At 48.3% G+C, this 20,374-nt stretch overlaps 1 protein-coding gene across 1 annotated transcript; it reads right to left on the bottom strand.

Annotated features, from left to right (window-relative positions):
- Positions 1-894: 894 nt before the first annotated feature.
- Positions 895-15,859, bottom strand: CCKBR (cholecystokinin B receptor). Its single transcript, XM_082477711.1, has 5 exons — positions 15,640-15,859; positions 6,922-7,173; positions 6,518-6,767; positions 6,037-6,209; positions 895-5,862 (listed from the first exon to the last, which is right to left on the bottom strand). Exons 1-5 carry the CDS (start codon positions 15,788-15,790, stop codon positions 5,324-5,326), a joined length of 1,365 nt encoding a protein of 454 aa, XP_082333837.1. The 5' UTR covers positions 15,791-15,859; the 3' UTR covers positions 895-5,323.
- Between the last annotated feature and the right edge of the window lie 4,515 nt (positions 15,860-20,374).

Raw genomic sequence — 20,374 nt, 5'->3', positions numbered from 1 at the left:
CGGCAGTGAAAGCACGGAGTCCTAAACACTGGACCAGCAGGGAATTCCCAAGTAAGCACTTTTGAGCATTGTTTTACCTAATTCTCAAAATGGCAGTGTGAATTATGATTCTGATACCAATTACAATGTTTTTTCCTACACCACCAAGCAGTGCGCTGACACCAGCTGGGTGTCTTATAATTCAACCCAGTTCAGACCTTATCTACCTGGAGATAGTGTCGGATCCCACAGATTAAGAGCTCAGTCCTACAAGACTGAACCCCCCTCCCCACGCCCACTGCCCCAGATGCTGTTGGGAGTCCAGGTTGTCACTTGTGCTTCTCACCAGCCAGTTATAAATTGAAGGTTCCCACAACCCCTGCCTTTGGTTTGATTCATTTGCTAGAGCAGTTCCCAGAACTCAGAGAAACATCTTACTTACTAGTTGCTGGTTTATTATAAAAAGATATAACTCAGGAACAGCCAGATGGAAGAGATGCAGAGGGCAAGATATGTGCGTAGGGGCGCAGAGCTTCCATGTCCTCTCCAAGCGAGACACTCTCCCCAAATCTTCATGCGTTAACCAACCTGTCAGCCCCTGTCCGTCTGAGGTTTTATGGAGGCTTCTTTACATAGGCACAATTGATTAAATCATTGGCCATTAGTGATTGATCTCAATCTCCAGGCCCTCTCCCCTCCTCCCCTCCTTGGAGGTCAGGGAGTGGGGCTGAAATTGACAACCCTCTAATCACTTGGTTGGTTCCTCTAACAACCCAGCTCCCCCATCCTTAGGCGACCTAGGGGCGGTCCAAAAGTCACCTCATTAATATAACAAAAGATACCTTTATGGCTCTCATCACTTAGGAAATTCCAAAGAGCTCTGTGCCAGGAACAGGACAAAGACTGAATGTATATTTCTTTCTTTTTTGTTTTTAAATCTTTATTGGAGTAGAGTTGCTTTACAATGTTGTGTTACTTTCTACTGTACGGCAAAGTGAATTAGCTATACATATACATATGTCTCCTCTTTTTTGGATTTCCTTCTCATTTAGTCACCAGCATTGAGGAGAGTTCCCTGTGCTATACAGTAGGTTCTCATAAATTATCCATTTTATACATGGTATCAATAGTGTATATATGTCAATCCTAATCTCCCAATTCATCCCACTACCCACACCCCCTTCCCCTTTGGTATCCATACATTTGTTCTCTAAGTCTGTGTCTCTATTTCTGCTTTGTAAATAAGATTGTCTATACCAGTTTTTTTCAGGTTCCACATATATGCGTTGATATATGATACTTGTTTTTCTCTTTTTGACTTACTTCACTCTGTATGACAGTCTCTTGGTCCATCCACATCTCTACAAATGGCACTATTCCATTCCTTTTTATGGCTGAGTAATATTCCATTGTATATATGTGCCACATCTTCTTTATCCATTCCTCTGTTGATAGACATTTAGGTTGCTTCCATATCCTGGCTATTGTAAATAGTGCTGCAATGAACAATGGGGTGCATGTGTCTTTTTGAATTATGGTTTTCTCTGGGTACATACCCAGTAGTGGGATTGCTGGGTCACATGGTAGTTCTATTTTCAGTTTTTTAAGGAACCTCCTTCCTGTTCTCCATAGTGGCTGTATCAATTTACATTCCCACCAACAGTGCAAGAGGGTTCCCTTTTCTCCACACCCTCTCCAGCATTTATTGTTTGTAGATTTTTGTGGTGATGGCCATTCTGACTGGTGTGAGGTGATATCTCATTGTAGTTTTGATTTGCATTTCTCTGATAATTAGTGATGCTGAGCATCTTTTCATGTGTTTGTTGGCCATCTGTATGTCCTCTTTGGAGAAATGTCTGTTTAGGTCTTGCGCCTATTTTTTGATTGGGTTGTTTGTTTTTTTGATATTAAGCTGCATGAGCTGTTTGTATATTTTGGAGATTAATCCTTTGTCAGTTGCTCTTTTTGCAAATATTTTCTCCCCTTTTGAGGGTTGATTTTCGTCTTATTTATGGTTTCCTTTGCTGTGCAAACACTTTTAAGTTTAACTAGGTCCCATTTGGTTATTTTTGTTTTATTCTCATTACTCTAGGAGGTGGGTCAAAACAGATCTTCCTGCAATTTATGTCAAAGAATGTTCTGCCTATGTTTTCCTCTAAAAGTTTTATAGTGTCTGGCCTTTTTAGGCCTTTAATCCTTTGTGAGTTTATTTTTGTGTATGGTGTTAGGGAGTGTTCTAATTTCATTCTTTTACATGTAGCTGTCCAGTTTTCCCAGTACCACTTATAGAAGAGGCTGTCTTTGCTCCATTGTATATTCTGGCCTCCTTTGTCATAGATTAGGTGACCATAGGTGCATGGGTTTATCTCTGGACTTTCAATCCTGTTCCATTGATCTATATCTCTGTTTTTGTGCCAGTACCATATTGTCTTGATTACTGTAGCCCTGTAGTATAGTCTGAAGTCAAGGAGTCTGATTCCTCCAGCTCCACTTTTTCCCTCAAGACTGATTTTGCTTATTATGAATCACAACATCACAGAAGTTAATGTAATTATTCCCATTTTACAGGTGAGACTGAGAACTCACTAAGATAACTTGTGCAGAATCACACAACTTTTAAAAGGCAAGACCACTGGTACCCAGATCTTCAAGGCTTGAAAGAAGGCAAAACAGCATAATGGAAAGAAATAAAGCTTTGGAGGCAGATACCTGAGCTCAGTTCCTGCCTCCGTTCTAGCTGTAGTGCTTGTGTAACTTCCCTAAGCTTTCTCAGCTTCACTTTCCTCTTCTGTCAAATGAAATTGTTCTGGAGAAGAGTTTTGAGAATGAAATGAACTGGTATATACAAACTCCTGTCACACAGCACCAAGAAGCATTAGATTTCACCCCCACCCCCTCCATCACCCCACCTTCTAGGCCCAGGCTCAGTCATCTTCCCATGACATCATGCTGTTCCCTGCCCAGGATGGGAAATCAGGCAGGAATACAAATAAGTATGACAGAAGAGAGAAAGCAGTAAGTACTCTACAAGCAGACAAGCTTTGCGAGGATGACCAAGCAGGACTTCATGGAGACAGTGGTATTACATCTGGACCTGAAATGTTTTGTCAGATTTCAAGAGATGGTAAAAAGATGGGAGGATCCCAAGATTCCACATCTGGTAACTAGATAGGGAGTGGAGTGATGGATGTGTAAGTATTCTGTAGATGAAAGGGCTGCACAGTGTGTGAAATGGCGTTATTTAGGCCATGGCTATGCACTAGGTTCTAGGCTAGCCCTGGGCCACTGTACTTGAGCTCATACTCCAGGCTGAGAGGCTGGACTGATCGCTCCCCCACTGAGCTCCCCACCTCCAGCTGATGGTCAGCAGGAGCCCAGGCCCCAGCTGGAGGGGCTGACAGTGGGGCAGCCTCAACAAGGCGGTCTCTCCTTCAGAAGGGATAGTGGGGCTGGGGGCTGGGGAATGCTGCAAGGGCAATGGGCAACCTTATTTCCACCCCCTGGAAAGCTGGCATGAGAGAAGAAAGTCCAATATCTTACTTTCCACAACTCCGACCAGCTGGGATTCTATTTTTAACCAGTGCTGTCTTAGTTGACAGCTTGGAACGCCTTCTCCACCCTTTTCTTCCTTCCTCCTGCCTCTTGCAGCCCAGAGCCCTGTAGAAAGGATGGATGGGGGCAGCTTAGCATTGGTAAAGAGAAGACCACTCTCCTTTCTCACTGCCCTTCACTCCATCCAGCCTTTGTCCAGCATAGTGGGGGGATTTTAGAGATACTATTGGCTGAGAAGCTAATGAGGCTTAAATTTCAGGGCTCCTCATTGCACAGGTCTCTTCCAAAGGCCCTGGGCAGTGTCCTAGCAATTTTCTATCTGTAATTTCATTTTTTAATTTTTTCTTAAAAAAGGGCACCCAGTTTTATAAGCTCCAGGCCCCACAGAACTTGGGTCTGCCCCTTGATGGGTATGGCATCTCTCCAACCTCCAGCTCAGTGCCTACTTCAATAGGATTATTTCTGTCTTGGTCCAATTTATTGTATTACCTTGAGCAGCTTTCTTTCTTGCTCTGGGTCTCAGTTTCCCCATCTATTACAAGACGAAGTGTCAAGGAGCCCTCTCCCAGCATACCATGCCTCTGTTTATTTATGTATGTCCCCTTGGTCAGGTCATCTGTTCTTCCTGTTTGTCATTATGTGTGTGGAGGGCTGGCGTTGCTGTCTCTGCCCCTCTCCGGGGCTGGATCAGTCTTATAGTCAAGAAGGAGGCTGGGCTCTGGGACTCCTATTCAGGTCCAGGCCCCTGTCTCCCCACGCTACCTCTCCTCCTTGCTGCTGGCCAGTAAGGGTGTTTCCATGGGGAAGAGTGCATTAAAAAGGCCCTACTCTTTAATTAATTCTGTATGCCTGTCGTGTTCTGACCCATGGTGTTTCAAATACACATGGAATAAACTGAGTCTTGTCATACACTGCTTCCTCTTTTCATTAAAATTTTAATAAGCATCTATTAATACCTTAACAATGGTACCACTTTAGGACAATGTGCTCAGGAATCATGGGTCATGGATGTCCCACCTCCCAGCCCCACCCCCATTCCCAGCTACTGCATATGACTGTGGTGTGAGGTGGGTCCAGGGTGACCGCTCGGAGAGAATTCACACAGCCTCATCTGGACTCAGACCATGGGCTTTTTGGCAGGGGGTCACGCACAAGAGTGAGCAGCAGGGGCGGGGGGACCTGACCGAGAGGACTGTACAAAATCCTGCGCCTCCACGCGTGCCCCAAAAAAGTCCAAAAAGGAAATTAAGGGGGAAGCCAAGTCATTTATTATTTCTTGAAAAAGTTGGGTAAGGGAGGAGGGGCAGGCCTATAGTATTTAACTGGAAAGGAATGAAAGGACTTTTCAGTGCGAAACAGCTTGTTGGTCTGGGAAGTGTGAGATTAGGCAGGTTGGTGTTTGCAGCGCTGACTGGGGAAGGGCACGGTGAGGTCAGACTGGGGGCAGCCTGGAGCATCTCAGGAGTCATTCCTGTGCCAGGCTCCAGAGCCCTAAAAGATTCAATGCCATTACTATACGTGTGAGAGGCAAGTCAGCCCCTGTCAGAGTTTCCACAGTGTAGAGATAGCCCACAGCTAGGGACGCTGTGTCTGTATGTCCAAGGTCAGTGCCATGTCTCTGTGTACCAGGCTCAGTCCCACATCAAGTGCCTTCTTTCCTGTGTGGGGTAAGCCACCTTTTCCTGTGCGTTGGGGTTAGTCAGTCTCTTGTGTCAGTTGGTCTGTGTCTCTTGTGCGTCTGGATGGGGCCAGTCCGTCTGTCCTGCCTCGGCTCCCACTCCCGCTCCACCCCTCAGCCAGGTCCCAGCGTGCTGATGGTGGTGTAGCTCAGCCTGGAGAGTGAGGCGATGGAGGGGGTGGGAGGATCCTCGTCCGGTAGAGGTCTGGGGCGAGCTCGCGGAGGCCGAGGACAGCAGCGGGCGCAGGTGTCGAGGCAGGCCTGGCGAAAGCGACGGTGCATGAAGCAGTAGACCAGGGGGTTGACACAGGCAGAGGCGTAGCTTAGCAAGTGGATGAAGGAGATGGGCGCACCCGAAAGGGCGCGATGTGCACCGGGGCCGTCGAAGGCGCGCCACGTGTTGGCGCTGTACACTGGCAACCAACACAGGAAAAAAAGCACAACGATCACCAGTAACATCCGCACCACGCGCTTCTTAGCTAACAGCTTGGCTTGGGCCGGCCGGGTGCCGGATCCTGGCCCAGGCGTGGGTCCGGTCAGCGCGGACAGCTCCAGTACAGGCCGGGAGCGCGGAAGCTGCACGTAACAGCCATCGCCGTCCTCACCAGCCAGCCGGGTATCCGACCTGCAACGCCCGTTCGGGTGGGCAGGACCTGAGCACAGGCAGTGGGCGGTCAGAACAGAAGGCTGAGCTCTCCAAATCTCCAGCGGTCTCCCCCCAATCCCCCCCCATTTCCAGTCTCTCTTCCTACTCACACACCTTTCCGCCCCACCCACTTTATGTCACGCCTCTTCCCAAAGTCCCGCCCCTCCTGGATTTCACCCACCTCGTCCGGTCCCACCGGGCAGTCCTCCTTGACTTCCGACCCGGCTCTGGCTCTCGCTGTCACTGTCACCGTCAAAGCGAAGCCCTAAGTAGAGCTCGCGGGAGATAAGCCCGTAGGCCACCGCCATAACCACCCCGGGCACGAAAAACAACAGCAGGAGCAGCAGTACCGACCTAGAGACAGAGCACAGACCAATCACGCGGGTCTCCGTCCAGCTATAATCACAGATGCAGGAAGACCCAAGGGTTGATGTTTCTAGGGCTGGTGACCAGGCCCCAGAGGTGGAAGTAGGATTTGGGTATGCGGCCGGGAAGGGTTAGAGACCTGGGGAGAAGCCCCGAATGGGAATCCCAGGGTGGTGGGAAAGGGAATTGTAGTGGTAATTGTTAGAGCAGCTGGAGGGAGATTCTGGGTAATACTCGTGAGTATCTGATGGAGATGGAGAAGGGAATTCCCAGGAATGGGTACTAGGGACCCTCACCAGGTTTGGCGAATTCGCGCACTGGGCCACCGATGCATGCATTGCAGCACACGAGGTCCCGCTGGCTGCACGGCAGTGTACACCGGGTAGGGCACCATGAGCAGTCCGGACAGCATCCACGTGGCTACGATCACTCGAGCCGCGTGTGAGCGCGTCTGCCACACACGCGCCTGCAGTGGTCGGCAGATGGCGCTGTACCGCTCCAGGGCGATGGCCACGAGGCTTAGCGTGGACACGCTCACAGACACGCCTAGCAAGGGAAGAGAAAGGGATCACCTAGGAAACTTGTACAACACACTCACCAGTGTGACTTCCATACCCGCTGACGGAGAAAGACCCCCTACATCCGGCAAGGACTTTAGAAGAGGAGAGGGGCAAGGGAGGCAGGTCAGTTGTTCACCTACCCATGAAGTAGGAAACCGCCTTGCAGACGACTGTGCCAAAGATAAATGTGCCCATGAGATTGGGCAGGAGGGTGAAGGGCATGCAAGCCACGGCCAGCAGGAGGTCGCTGACTGCCAGTGAGAGCAGGAAGGCGTTGGTGACGGTCCTCAGACGGCGGCTGAGTCCCAGGACCACGATGATGAGCACATTTCCTCCGACACTCATCAGAAAGATCACAGCGTAGAGGGTGACCCTAATGGCCAGCTCCAATTCTGGGTAGGAAAAAGGGGAGGTGGCAGTAGGGGTCCTGGCCCCCACTCAGCCCAGCTCTCCAATTTCACTTATCCCCAGTCCTCCAACCGCCACTACCCAGCCAGATCCCCTGCTTTCCAAATCCCCGCCCCCGCCCCCAACCCCTAGGACCCACTCAGTAAATGGTGAACTTGAATCCTTTACCTTTCTAACCCCTGGAGGCCTAGTTAAAGTGGTCTAACTCTACCTTTCCTTAAGAAAGCCTGTCACTTCTCAAGCTTTGTTCCAAATCCTTCCTTCTCTTTGCAGCCAAACTTCTTGAAAAGATTATTTCCATCTTTTCATTCACCCCTCAAACTGTTAGAATCCAGTGACCTGTTCCCCCACTACTGTTTGGACACTTCTCAAGGTTACTGAGCTTTAACTGCTAAATCCACAGGTCTCTTCTCAGCTTATTCTACTTGACCTCCCGGCAGCATTTGACCCAGTTGACCACCCACTATGTTTTGAAACGCAGGTCCGAACATGTCTTTATTGTCTTAAAAAACAACAATGACAATAAAACAAACAAACAAAAAGACCCTTCACCTACTCTCACCTGTCTGCAACCCTTTAGCTTGTCATCCAGATTCTCCCAGAACTGCCCTCTTCCTCCCCCCACTTCCTCCCTGCAATGCACCCAACTTAAGTCACCGGATGACTCAGTTTCTGGAAGGCATCATGTGCATTCATGATTCTCTCCTTTGCTCATGTCAGTTTCTCAGCCTAAAATGCTTTCGCTGCCCCCGCCCCCTGACTATTATTACCTCCCCCCCATTAATGACTTTCAATAACAAACTTGTTTTCTGTTATCTGGTAAATTTCTATTCACCATTGTCTTTCAAGGCTCAGACAGACTGCCCCCTCCTCTGTTAGGCCTTTCTGGACACCTTATTTGGAGCTAATCTCCCCTTCCTCTGACCATGCATGTTCCCTACACATCTGTTAGAACCGTTTACTTTCTGCCTTATATTTTAATTATCTATAAACATTCATTCTCACTCCACAAGCATTTACAGAGGACTCCCTTTATACCAGGTCCTGGGGACAAAGAGGACATGGCAAATGCCCTGTGAGCTCTCATCTGAGAGCTCACAGTCTAGAGGGAAACTCAGATGTATAAACAGATAATTGTCACATGGTGTGATAAGGAGTGAGGTTGAGGAATACACAGAGTGCTCTGGGAGCTCACAGGAGGGACATGTAGTGTTGCTGGGCTAGACAAAGGGCTGACCCCATTCATTTTTGTCATTGCCTATTGGGAGAAGGATTCATCATTGGGCTTCCATATCACAGCCAAGCAAACCCAGACAAAATTGAATTGAATTAAATTAAACAGGACCCAGTCACCCATACCCATGGCCTCAGCATGAGGGAGACTGGAGCTTGGAGGGAGAGAGGGCAGGGACAGAGCCTGCCAAGTTGGGGGGAGGGAAGGGCCCAGAGCTGCAGGGCCCTTTTTCATAGCCCCATACATTGGCTGACTTCGGCCTGAGCTCCCAAATTAAACTGTTTTCTCATAACAATAGTTTGTACTTATTCAGAAGTTGTTGTAGACTTCGAGTAAGTGCTACTTACAAGAGATCCCCTAACTGAACTCAGCAGTGATATTACTTGTTCAGAGCACCCAGTAAGTTAGGAGTCGATTCAGAATAGAAGCCAGTCTCTAGATCTCTAAAATGCTTTGCCTTCTACTGCTTCCTCCTTTCTCTGTCATTCATGATGCTGTCCCCCTCTATACTCTACCATGGCGTTTCTCACTGTATTATTCTGTTCATTTTCTATCTCCACCACTAGACTATGAGCTCTTGAGCACAAGGGCAATGCCCATCACGTTCTCCAGCATGTCCCTAGCCTTTGGCATAATGTCTCCTGCACAGGAGCTGTTAACACCTGCTTGCTGATGAATCTTAAATGGATCTCGGTCACTCTCCACATAAACGCACCTGCTCTGTCCCTCCTCATCCATCTTTCACCTCTGTGCTTCTAAAGCTCCAGCATGCACTCTCCTTGCTGCCTCTGTCTCTTTAGAGACCCATGTTGGAGGATTTTGTTGGTGGAAGGGAGGGGGCAAATGACAGGCTGTGATTTTGGATGTGTTACTTTTACTATTATATATAAACCACCTGTGTCTCATGTAGAAGCTGGGCCCCTCTCTGCAGGGAAGGCTTATGGCAGGTTTATGTGTGACAATTTGAGGTGTATGTGTGTGTGTGTGTGTGCGTGTGTGTGTGTGTAGGGGGAAATAAAGAACTTTGGGAGGGGGATCTCTTTCAGAGAGGTCCTTGGACCCAGAAAAATAGAGCAGGTGGTCTATCTTGCACTCTATGTCTCCTCCCAGTCCATTGCCCCTCTCCGCCTCTCTCCCCCTACCCCTTAATGTCTCTAGTTCTATCTTCTCTGTCACTTCCTCCTCTGTCCTCTGAATGTTTCTCTTCAACTAGTTTGTGTGTTTTTGTTTTTTTTTTTTTGGCCGCACCACGGGGCTTGAAGGATCTTAGTTCCCGACCAGGGATCGAACCTGGGCCCTGGCAGTGATGGCGCTGAGTCCTAACCATTGGACCACCAGGAAGTCCCTCTCTTCAACTAGTTCTTGATTCAATAAACACACCTCAAGTTTGTACGGCATTCTAAACAGTGAAAAGCACATTTCTCATTCATTCATCTGGCCAATGGATCCCGTGTGTATCCCTGAACTTGGCTAATTGTGGTGCAGGTGAAAGATGGGGCTAGGCCCTCTATTATGAAGTTCCCAATCTGTGTGGGGACCTCTGAAAACTAGAGGACAAAGTCCCAGTAAAAATGACCAACAACTGTACAATGCTTTGCTGTTTAACTGGGCACTTCCAGCTGTTACTTTATTTCCAGCCATCACCATCTCTCTTAGTCTTTGCTGTTGAACAGTTAGGAGATGTGAAAAGGCTAAGTAAAAGCAATCTTAGAGCTAGGGATCTTGGGAAAGGCAGGGAAGGATAAATAGGTGGAGCACATGGGACTCTTAGGGCAGTGAGACTATTCTATATGGTACTGTAATGGTGCATAACTGTCATTATACATTTCTGAAAACCCATAGAACATACAACACAAAGAGTGAACCCTAATGTAAACTATGGAACTTAGTTAATAATGTATCAATGTTGGCTCATCAATTATAACAAATGTACTACACTAATGCAGGATGTTAAGAACAGGGGAAACTCTGTGTGTGTGTGTGTGTGTGTGTGTGTGTGTGTATGCATCCATGTATGTTTGTGTGGTGGCATATGAATGACCACAGTGGCTTCAGGGGTGGCAGAATGGGAGATGCACCTCCCTGGGGTACAGCCACTAGTGCCTTGACAGTCTATCTGTGGGCTTCATTCTGCTGGGGATGAGAGGAGAGCAGAAATCAGACCAGGGGACTCAGAAGACTGGGACAGTTCAGTTCTGCTTCTGGGGTCTAGAGGATCTGCATTTCTTCTGTCCAGATGATGGCAGAGAGGTGTGGGTAGAAAAATCCAGATGACGTGACATGAAACAAAAACAGGCTTTTCTAAGAAAGGATGCCACAGAACACTGAAGCTGCTGATGCTTTAAATCCTGCCATTCACGGTGTGTTGGATCTGGTCACCCATCACTCAGGCATCAAAGTAGTACCCATGCCTCTGTGGTGAGCATGGATAGCATCGAGCTGGTTGTAGGTAACAGCTGGGTGATGGGGACATCCACATGTTAATGGATTCTAACTGAGGGGGCAGAAATAATATGCAGGCTGTGTATGTAGGTAAGATCAGAGTGAACACTGGGTAACACTTTAGTCTTGGAGCTGATATCTGGGTGGGTGAGAGTAACACACATTCCCGTAGGCAATATCTGGAGAAGGGTAACAGCTACGTGTCTATAGGTAATATCTGATTGAGTGTGGGTTGCCTGTAAGTTTAGGTAATATCTGAGTAAGTGTTGTAACATTTGAATGAGCCAGGGTCTGCAGATAACATCTCATTTTGTAAGTAACATCTCCAGGAAGCATGGGTTACATTCAGAGGTCTGTATGTGAATGGGGGAATATCCAGCTGATGGTGATCATAGCTGACTGAGCAGAAGTAATATGCAAGTATATGTGGGCAATATTTAAGTGAGTGTGAATATGAGATATTAACAGATTAAGATGTTAATCTTATTGAGTAAAATAACTGAGCGCCTGAGCGAACATAGGTAGTATTTGAGTCTTTGCGGGTAATATCTGAATATGTAAGAGTAATATCTATGACTTTATGGGTAATATCTGGAGGAGGGTTACTTAAGTGAGCATGGGTAATATTTGATTGTACGTGGATAATAATAAAACAAAAGCGAGTGTGTTTAATGGATGAGTAATATCTGAATGACAGCGGGCAATATTAAAGTGAGTGTGGGTGACATCTGCTTTTCTGTGGGTAGCGTCTGAGTGAACATGGGTAACATTCAAGTCTATGTGGATTATATCAGAATAATGTGAGTAACATCCATATGTCTATCGGTAGCACTGGAGTGAGCCTGGGTAAGATGCGTCTTTCGGGGTAACAGCTGAGTGAGTGTGGCTAACAGAGTCTCTGTGGGTAGCTTCTGACTGCCAGCTGTCACATCCAAATGTGTGTGGGCAGCAACGTTTAGATGACTTGTGCTCTGAATCACTTCACATTCTGCTTTCTCAAGGTCCCTTACTCTATTAGCTAGCCCTGCTATCTTCTGCACTTCAACCTTCCTCTCTCGGCCCATTCCCCATCAGCATTTTTAAAATGGCCTTATCTCTACAACACATACACACTCAAAAGACAAACTAGGCATGAGCATGCGCATGCGCTCACACACACACACACACACCCTTCCTCAATCCCATGTTATCCTCCTCAGCCCCATGTTATTTCTAGCACTATCCTGTTTTCTCTTTGTCTCTCTCTCTCTCTCTACCAAACTTCTGACAAGTTTTATCTGCACACCTTGGTTCACTTCTTATAACCCCTCCCCCGTGGCCCAAACTTCTACCAACTGTGGCCACCCCCTAACACCCACAGCTTCTCCTAAGACTTCCTTGTTATTGAATCGGAAGGATGCTGCTATGACCTTATCTGACTTATATGGGCAGCATTTGACATCACTTCTCCCACGCTGCTTGAAACTTTCTTTTTTCCTTGCCTTCTTGTCTCTCTGATGGTCTCATCTAGATCTACTTCATGGACTCTCCTTCCTCTGCTTGGCTTTTAAAAATTGGTCTTCCCATACAGATGGCCAAGAGACACAAGAAAAGATGCTCAACATCACTAATTATCAGAGAAATGCAAATCAAAACTACAATGAGGTATCACCTCACACCGATTAGAATGGGCATCATCAGAGAATCTACAAACAACAAATGCTGGAGAGGGTGTGGAGAAAAGGGAACCCTCTTGCACTGTTGGTGGGAATGTAAATTGATACAGCCACTATGGAGAACAGTATAGAGGTTCCTTAAAAAACTAAAAATAGAACTAACCATATGACCCAGCAATCCCACTCCTGGGCATATACCCAGAGAAAACCATAATTCAAAAAGACACATGCACCCCAATGTTCATTGCAGCACTATTTACAATAGTCAGGACATGGAAGCAACCTAAATGCCCATCGACAGACGAATGGATAAAGAACATGTGGTATATATATACAATGGAATATTACTCAGCCATAAAAAGGAACAAAATTGGGTCATTTGTAGAGACGTGGATGGACATAGAGACTGTCATACAGAGTGAAGTAAGTCAGAAAGAGAAAAACAAGTATCATATATCAACGTGGAATCTAGAAAAATGGTACAGATGAACCAGTTTGCAAGGCAGAAATAGAGACACAGATGTAGAGAACAAATGTATGGACACGAAAGGGGGAAAGCGGGGCGGGTGGTGGTGGGATGAACTGGGAGATTGGGATTGACATATATATGCTAATATGTATAAAATAGATAACTAATAAGAACCTGCTGTATAAAAATAAATAGATAAATAAAATTTTTTAAAAAACTGGTCTTCCTCAGGGTCCTGTCTCAGGACCTCTTTCTTTTTTTTTTTTTCCATCTGACACAGTCTCTGTATGATTTAATCTATTCTCATGGCTTCCGTTACCACCTTTAGAGAAACACCTTTCAAATTTGTATTTCTAACTCATACCTCTCCCCTATGTTCCAGACCCTTGGATTCAACAGCTTACTGGGTAACTCCACCTGGATATTTTACCAGCATTTAAACTCAGTGGGTTCCAAATTGAATGTATAATCTCCTTCAAACCTGTTTCTGTTCCTTCGTTATCCTTCTCATTATACAGCACCAACATCCGTCCAATTGTCTAAGCCAGAAACCTAGATTTCATCCCTTGACCTCTTCCTCCCTCTCTGTTTCCAATAAATCATCAAGTTCTGTTGATTTCACTTCCAGAAGTGCCTGTCAAATCCACCCAATTCTCTCCATCCCCATTGCCAGTAGCTTAGTCTACGCCAGCATCATCTTTCATCAGGACCAATGTAATATAATAGCCTTCTAAAGGATGCTCCTCTCTCCATTGGATTGTCCTCCAATCCATCCTCTTTAATACAGAGCTAATCCTGGCAGTACTACTGAAACTTTCAGTAGTTCCCATTACCCGCAGGATAAAATCCATACTCCTTAGACAAGGTCCATAAGGCTCTCTGGAAACCCTTTAGGCTGGTCTTCATCTTGAGTGTTCATTATTCCTCTCTTATGGTACACGTCTCAGGCACACAGAAACTATGACACACTGAACGAAAGGGCCATGGACTTAAACTCTGGCTGTTTACACATACTGTTCCTCTGCTTGAGATGCTTTTTGCTTTTTCTGCCCCTTCACTTGGCTGGCTTTCCCTCAGCTTTTTAATTTTTATTTCAATTTAGCCTTCACCTCCTCAGGAGGCCAACTCTGATTCCCAAGCCTAGGCTAGGCTAGATAGAGGTGCTCCGCTTCTGTGTTCCCACATCCCTCTCAAGGCACTTCCCACTCTGTACGGCAATTCTCTGCTTACCTGTCCTTCTCCCCCACTGAACTGTGAGCTCCATGAAGTAGGAGCTGTGTCAGTTTTGTGCTACTCCTGTCCTTAGTGCTTAGCACAATCTCTGGCTCCATAAATATTTGTTGAGTGAAAGAATCTGGGTGTAACAACGAGAGAGTGAGTGACAACTGGTCTGAGAATGCATGCAATATTTTATGGGGGTAAATAAATACTTGAATTGCAATTTATTCCCATTTTCCCTTCTAGAGCTTGGAATAATTTCCTTCTGCTTAACACTGTTCCCTCTCCTGGAATCCCTCTTCTTCCTTTTCTGCCTAATGAACTCCAACTTCAAGGTTCCCTCTGTGAAGTTTTCAGACCCTATCTCCTTTGGGTGCCCAGAGTTTGGTCCCTCTTGTGGGAATTCCAATGCTGACTGTGATTTTCCCATTGGTTTTTGTCTCCCGCTTGCACTGGAGATGACAGTGCAGACTGGGTCTAGTTCAGCCCTGTGTACCCGGCACCTAGCCCAGAGACTATAATAGCAGGTGTCCAGTAACCATCTAAGGAAAGAAAAGGTATAGGAAGGGGAAAAATAAGACTTGAGCTGGGTCATTGAGAAAATGTGGATGTTGGCTGATGGGAGGAATGAAAGTCACTTTGGGGACTGGGTGAGTGGCAGCAGCCTGGTGGTGAGGGGGGGAAGGTGGCACAAAGGGATGGGATGATGAGTTGGGCAGCCAGGCTCTAGGAGGCTGAAACCTAAGGAGAGGCAGGTTGGAGAAGGGGCTTGGAAGGGACCTGGAGACATCACTTGGAGACAGCGAAAGAGAGAGGGTATAGACCCTTGAGAAAAACTCCAACTTGGGAGGCAAGGGGATCTGAGGAAATGGACACAGGCAGCTCTAGAGAGCAGCCCCTCAGTTCAATGTCCAGCCTAATTCAGGTTAGAGGATCTCTTTTGGGAAGGCAGGGGGTTGGATGGGGGACACAGGAGATTATAACGCTAACTTCCCATTCAGGTCTTCCAGAGTGCCCTTTCCCCAACCAGCCCCCTTCTTTCCCCCAATCTTGCCTTCCTTCCTTTCTTTCCTTCCCCATTGTGGCTCCGTGAACTGGCTGCAAAAGGAAAGGAGAGACCTGGGAGGGTTGGCCAGAGGAGGGCCTTGTCTTCCCACCGTCTCTGTCTAGGAGGGGGCTGTGTGTTGGGGGTGACCAGGAGCTCTGGGGGTGGTCAGGGGACCAGGGTGTGAAGGGGCTCTGACCAGGTAGTGTGAAGCTGCAATGGAGTTTTATGGGCTGTGGGGGACAAACGTGTCAGGGGAGCTGTTTGGGGACAGACGGAGTACTATGAAGGGACAGTGTGGGCGTTTGGGGAAGCAGTGGGGGGCCTCTGAGTGTTGCGGGGTGCAGTGAGAAGGAGCTCGTGGACGGGGCTCAGGGAGGCACCCACCTCGTGTCCCGGCTCCGCGGATGCGCGGGGGCTCACAGCTGAGGTTGCCGGTGCCGCTGCCGTTGAGGAGGGGGCCTCCCGGGCGGCACAGGGAAGCCGCCGGCCCGGGTCCGTATCCCGGCACGCTCCGGTTCGGCTTCAGCAGCTCCATGGCCCCGGCCCATCCGCCGCCTCCCTGCGCTCAGCCGGGCCGGCTCCCGCAGCGGCTCCACCTGCTCCAGCGGAGATTCCGGCTGAGGCTCCCGCCCCGCCTGCTTCCCGCCCCCACCCCCGGCCCCCGGCCCCCGCCCCTCCGCCCCTCCGCCCCTCCGCCCCTCCGCCCCTCCTCTCCTCGCCCCGCCTCGGCTCGCCTCCCTCCCAGGCTCGGGTCCGCCTCTGTCCTGCCAGGTGACTCTCCGCCCCCCTCTCCTGCTCCGGACTTACTCGTCCTCCCACCCCCGACCCCCGTGACTGTCCTCGCCCCCTCCCTAGATCTCTCCGGTCTTCTCTTAGAGCTTTCCTTCCCGCCCACTCCCCTTCGCCAGCGTCCCGGTTCCGGAGAATTCTCGGGAGCCTGTGTGTGTGTGTGTGTGTGTGTGTGTGTGTGTGTGTGTGTGTGTGTGTGTGTGTGTTGGCGAGGGTTGGGGAGAGGTTAGGAGTGGATGGAGAGGTTGTGAGGAGGGAGGTTGGGCAAGGAGGGAGCGTAAGAGGGACGGGGTAGAGCCCGGCTGCCGCGGGGTCTAGCATCTTTCCCTGGTGGGTCGGGGAACGTGGAGGTGGCAGCCGAGACGGGGCCGCATGCTGGGATCCCTGGCTGCGGCGCAGATGCCTTAGCCCGCGCGGAGCGCCACGGGTTCCCTACTTGGCCGCAGTGGCCTCAGTGACCGCGGCACCATCGCTGGTAGTTCCCTGCAGCTCCTCGCCTCGGGGCTGGGGTAATTCCCGCATCCTCGCCTCTTACCTCAGGCCCAGCACCCACGCTTCCACCCGAAGCGCTCAAGGAACCCTCCTCAGCGGGCAAGGATGGGGAAGGGGCAGCGTTTTCCCCCGGGGAACCCTGGCAGGGGAAAAGGGCTGCCTGGACGAAGGGTGACTTGGGGGTTGAGGGGCGGCCGGGGTAGCGGCGAGAACTGCCTGGGATAAACGGGAGTGGGTATGGTTCTGTTCCCAGACCAGCACAGGCATAACCCGGGAGGAGGCGGCTGGCTTTCTCTGCGGTCTCCAGGCAGCGCCCACCCTCACCCGGCACACTGACGCTCCCTGTTTGTTCTCAGCGCAGGTGGAGCAGCCTGTGTAGGGCGTCAGGTTCCCACGGGAGGGGGCTGGGAGGGGGCTGGAGCACCCGCGTGCAGCGGGAACAAAACCGAAGGGGGCATGCGCAGGCCTGCGCTGGGTTCCTTGGGCAGGACTTGCCTCCTCTAATGGTTCAGCCCAGCTTGATGTCATTCTTCTCCATTCCAAAGAAACTCTGATATGACCTGGAATTCCATTCTCTGGCCTCCAGCAGTAGCTGTCAGAGGTGGGAGTTATCGGTCAAAGAGAACATTAGACTGGGGATGAGGTCTGAGTTTATGGGGAATTCAGAGACTCTTAGCCAATCGGTCTTTTGGAGAGAACCTGGTCCAGCTAGCACTGAGTTTATAAGGGATGAGACATTGAAGGAGGATTTAAGCCTGAGGTCAGTGGGAATGTTGTCAACCGCCCCCCTCGCCCCTTCTCCTGGCACTACCTGCCTTCCCCACCATAGCAGCCTGATTTGCTGTTTGTTCAGCTCCAGCACAGGTGAGGCCTCAGATAACCTGCTGGACTTTTCCCACACTGGATGAGGGTAAGGTGTGGGAGCAGGGAAGCAAAGGAAATGTAGGGGAAAGGGGAGTGGAAATAGGAGAAGTAGACGGGCATTCACTTATTCAGCAAAGTATGTGCCAGGTATAGGGCTGTACACTAGCTGTCCGATACAGTCTGTGCCTGAGTAGCTCCCAAGCGAGTGGGGGAAAATGACAGGTAAGCCAATGATGACACCATACGGTCATAAGTGCATCCATCAAGATGCACAAATCGGAAATTTACAAATCATCCTGAATGCCTTACTCCCTTATGCTCCTGCACCCCTGTGGTGGAGGCTGTGACGAAAAGCCCAGACTCCTGCCGAAAAATGAAGGATTTACTCTCCTTCTTCACTGAGAATGCTGCTGGAAGATAGCCCACAACTGTCAGCCCCTTTGGGAGTTGCCTAAGCTGAAGAAAGCTGGCTCATTTAAGGTCATGTTCCCTTTCTGGGGCATCCTGCATACAATGACTGATCAGCAGAGAGGTATAAAGGTTCAGCTCCCTCACCCCGACAGAGGACAGCTCTGAAACATGTTCACAGCTCCTTGTGGGGTTGACTGAGGTCGTTGTTGGGCTGCTCAGCTTCTCCCTTTGCCCCATCCCACTTTCATCCTCTCTCTTACACAGGTGTTGACTCTGAGAGCACTCCTTAGTAAACATCCTCCACAGTAATCTCTGTCTTAGAGTCTGCTTCCTGGGGAACATAACAGCCTCCCTCCCATGTTCAATCCATCATGAAGTGCTGTTGATTTTAGCTACTGAGTGTTCCTTGAATCAGCCTGCTTGTATCTCCACTGACGTTGCCCCACTGTTTCTTGTACTCCTCTCCCAGCCTCCTAAGTGGTCCACGTTTTACTGATGTCTCCTTACATCCACCCTCCACCTTATAGCCAGAGTGATATGTTTAGAATACAAATCTGATTATGCCACTCTTTTGACCTTTGCTTTGGGGATAGAGAAAGCTTTGTAACAGAGTCTATGAAGCCTGCATGTCCTGACTCCTACTGATCTCTCTAACCACCTTGTTTTGAGTCACTGTTGTTCTTGTTCTCTCCACTGAAGACACTGGCCTTCCTTTAGTCCAGTTTTTGGATGTATGTCCTCTAGTTACATGGTTTCTGTGCATTCTCTCTGGAAGTTTTCCTTCCTTATTTGATTAACTCCTACTCATCCTTCTGATCTCAGCTCAAGGTCTCAGCATTTCTCAGGGGTGTTTCTCCTGGCTTTCCCTCCTGGGTAGGCAGAATCACAAGATAATCCCTAATGATTCTCACTCTTGTATGATCTCCTTCCCTCAGGTGTGGGTGGAACCTGTGAATGTGATGAGACTCTACTCCTAAGATTATGGTACATGGCAAAAGGGATTTTGTGGATGTAATTAATGATGCTAATCAGTTGACCTCAAGATAGAGAGATTATCCATCTAGTCCTAACTAAATGATATGAATCCTTTAAAAGCCACGAATTTTCTCTGGTTGGCAGCAGAAGGGGAAGTCAAAGAGATTTGAGGAACAAGATTTGATACACTGTAGCTGGCTTGAAGATGGAGGGGGCCATGAGGCAAGGAATGGGGGTGGCTGTGGTTGGCTTGAGGATGGAGGAGGGCATAGAACAAGTACCTGAGAGTGGCCTCTAGCTGAGAGCCATCTCTGGCTGACAGCCAGCAAGAAACTAGGGACCACAGTCCTACAACCACAGGAATTGGATCCTCCTAATGACAAGAATGAGCCTGAAAGCAGATTTTCCCCCAGAGCTTCCAGAAGAGAACTTAGTCTGGCTGGCATCCTGACTTCTGCTTGGTGATATCCTCCCTGAGCAAAGAACCCAGCCATACTGCCTGTGAGCTAATAAATGGATGTTTTTAAGCTACCAAATTCATGATAATTTGTTACCATAGCAATAGAAAATAACACACCTCTCATCTTAGGAGGTAGCAAATGCAGACCCTTGCAAGCCATGCAAGGAAGAAGTGAGGGCATTGGAAATTTGTTAAATTTTAGAAAGACTTGGAAATATTGTAGTGGCAGCTGGTGTGGAGAGCAACTTAAGGAACGGGACCAACTGGGAACTGCATAGGAACTGTTTGATAATCACCTACTAGGTTCCTAGCATATTATCTTTAATCCTCACAAAGAACTACAAATTTGGGCACAATATTATTGATCACTATTTTAAATAAACAAACTGGCTCAGAGACAGTATTAGTAACTTGCCCAAAGCCACAAAGCTACTAGTTGAAAAAAGCCACAATTCAAAGCCAGGGATTTGGGAAGTCAGAATTCAGGTGCTCCTAGTACGCTGCTTCCCAGTATAAGTTTTATTGTTTCTCTGGTCACCTTCTTTTTCTCATTTTACAAAATATTTTTTTCAAATTTTCTTGACTTACAAAATCTCTTATTTCATCTCTTACCCTGATGACAGCCCATATGTACAAGCACACACACACACACACACACACACACACACACACACATACCATCCTTCAGTCACAACAAGTAACACGGCCTCCCACTTCATAGAGAAAATAGTAGCTATCAGACAGCAGCTCCCACCAGGGAATCTGGTCCATTTTGGATAAGTAAAGTTTCAGATGCCTATTAGACATCTAAGCAGGAATTCCAGTAGGAAGCTGAATAAGCAGGTTGTATAGGAAGTAAAATAAACCATAGAATTAATGAGAGTATGTTGAATAAGGAGAAATGAGGAACCAGGTCAGAAGTCTGGAAAAGACCATTATTTAAAGGCTGGATAGAGAAAGACCAGTCTGCAAAAGAGACCAAGAAGGAGCATATAGAGGGGTGAAAGGAGAACAAGGGGAGCAAGGCATCATGAAAGCAAAAAGAGACATACTGAATGGAATCGAATACTGCTCCTGGACCAAGAAAACAAGGATGAGAAATGTTCTCTGAATTCAGGGACCTGGAGG

Source organism: Balaenoptera physalus (assembly GCF_965194825.1).
Source record: "Balaenoptera physalus genome assembly, chromosome: 10".
Taxonomy (NCBI): Eukaryota; Metazoa; Chordata; class Mammalia; order Artiodactyla; family Balaenopteridae; genus Balaenoptera; species Balaenoptera physalus.
This window is presented reverse-complemented; position numbering and strand designations above follow the sequence as displayed.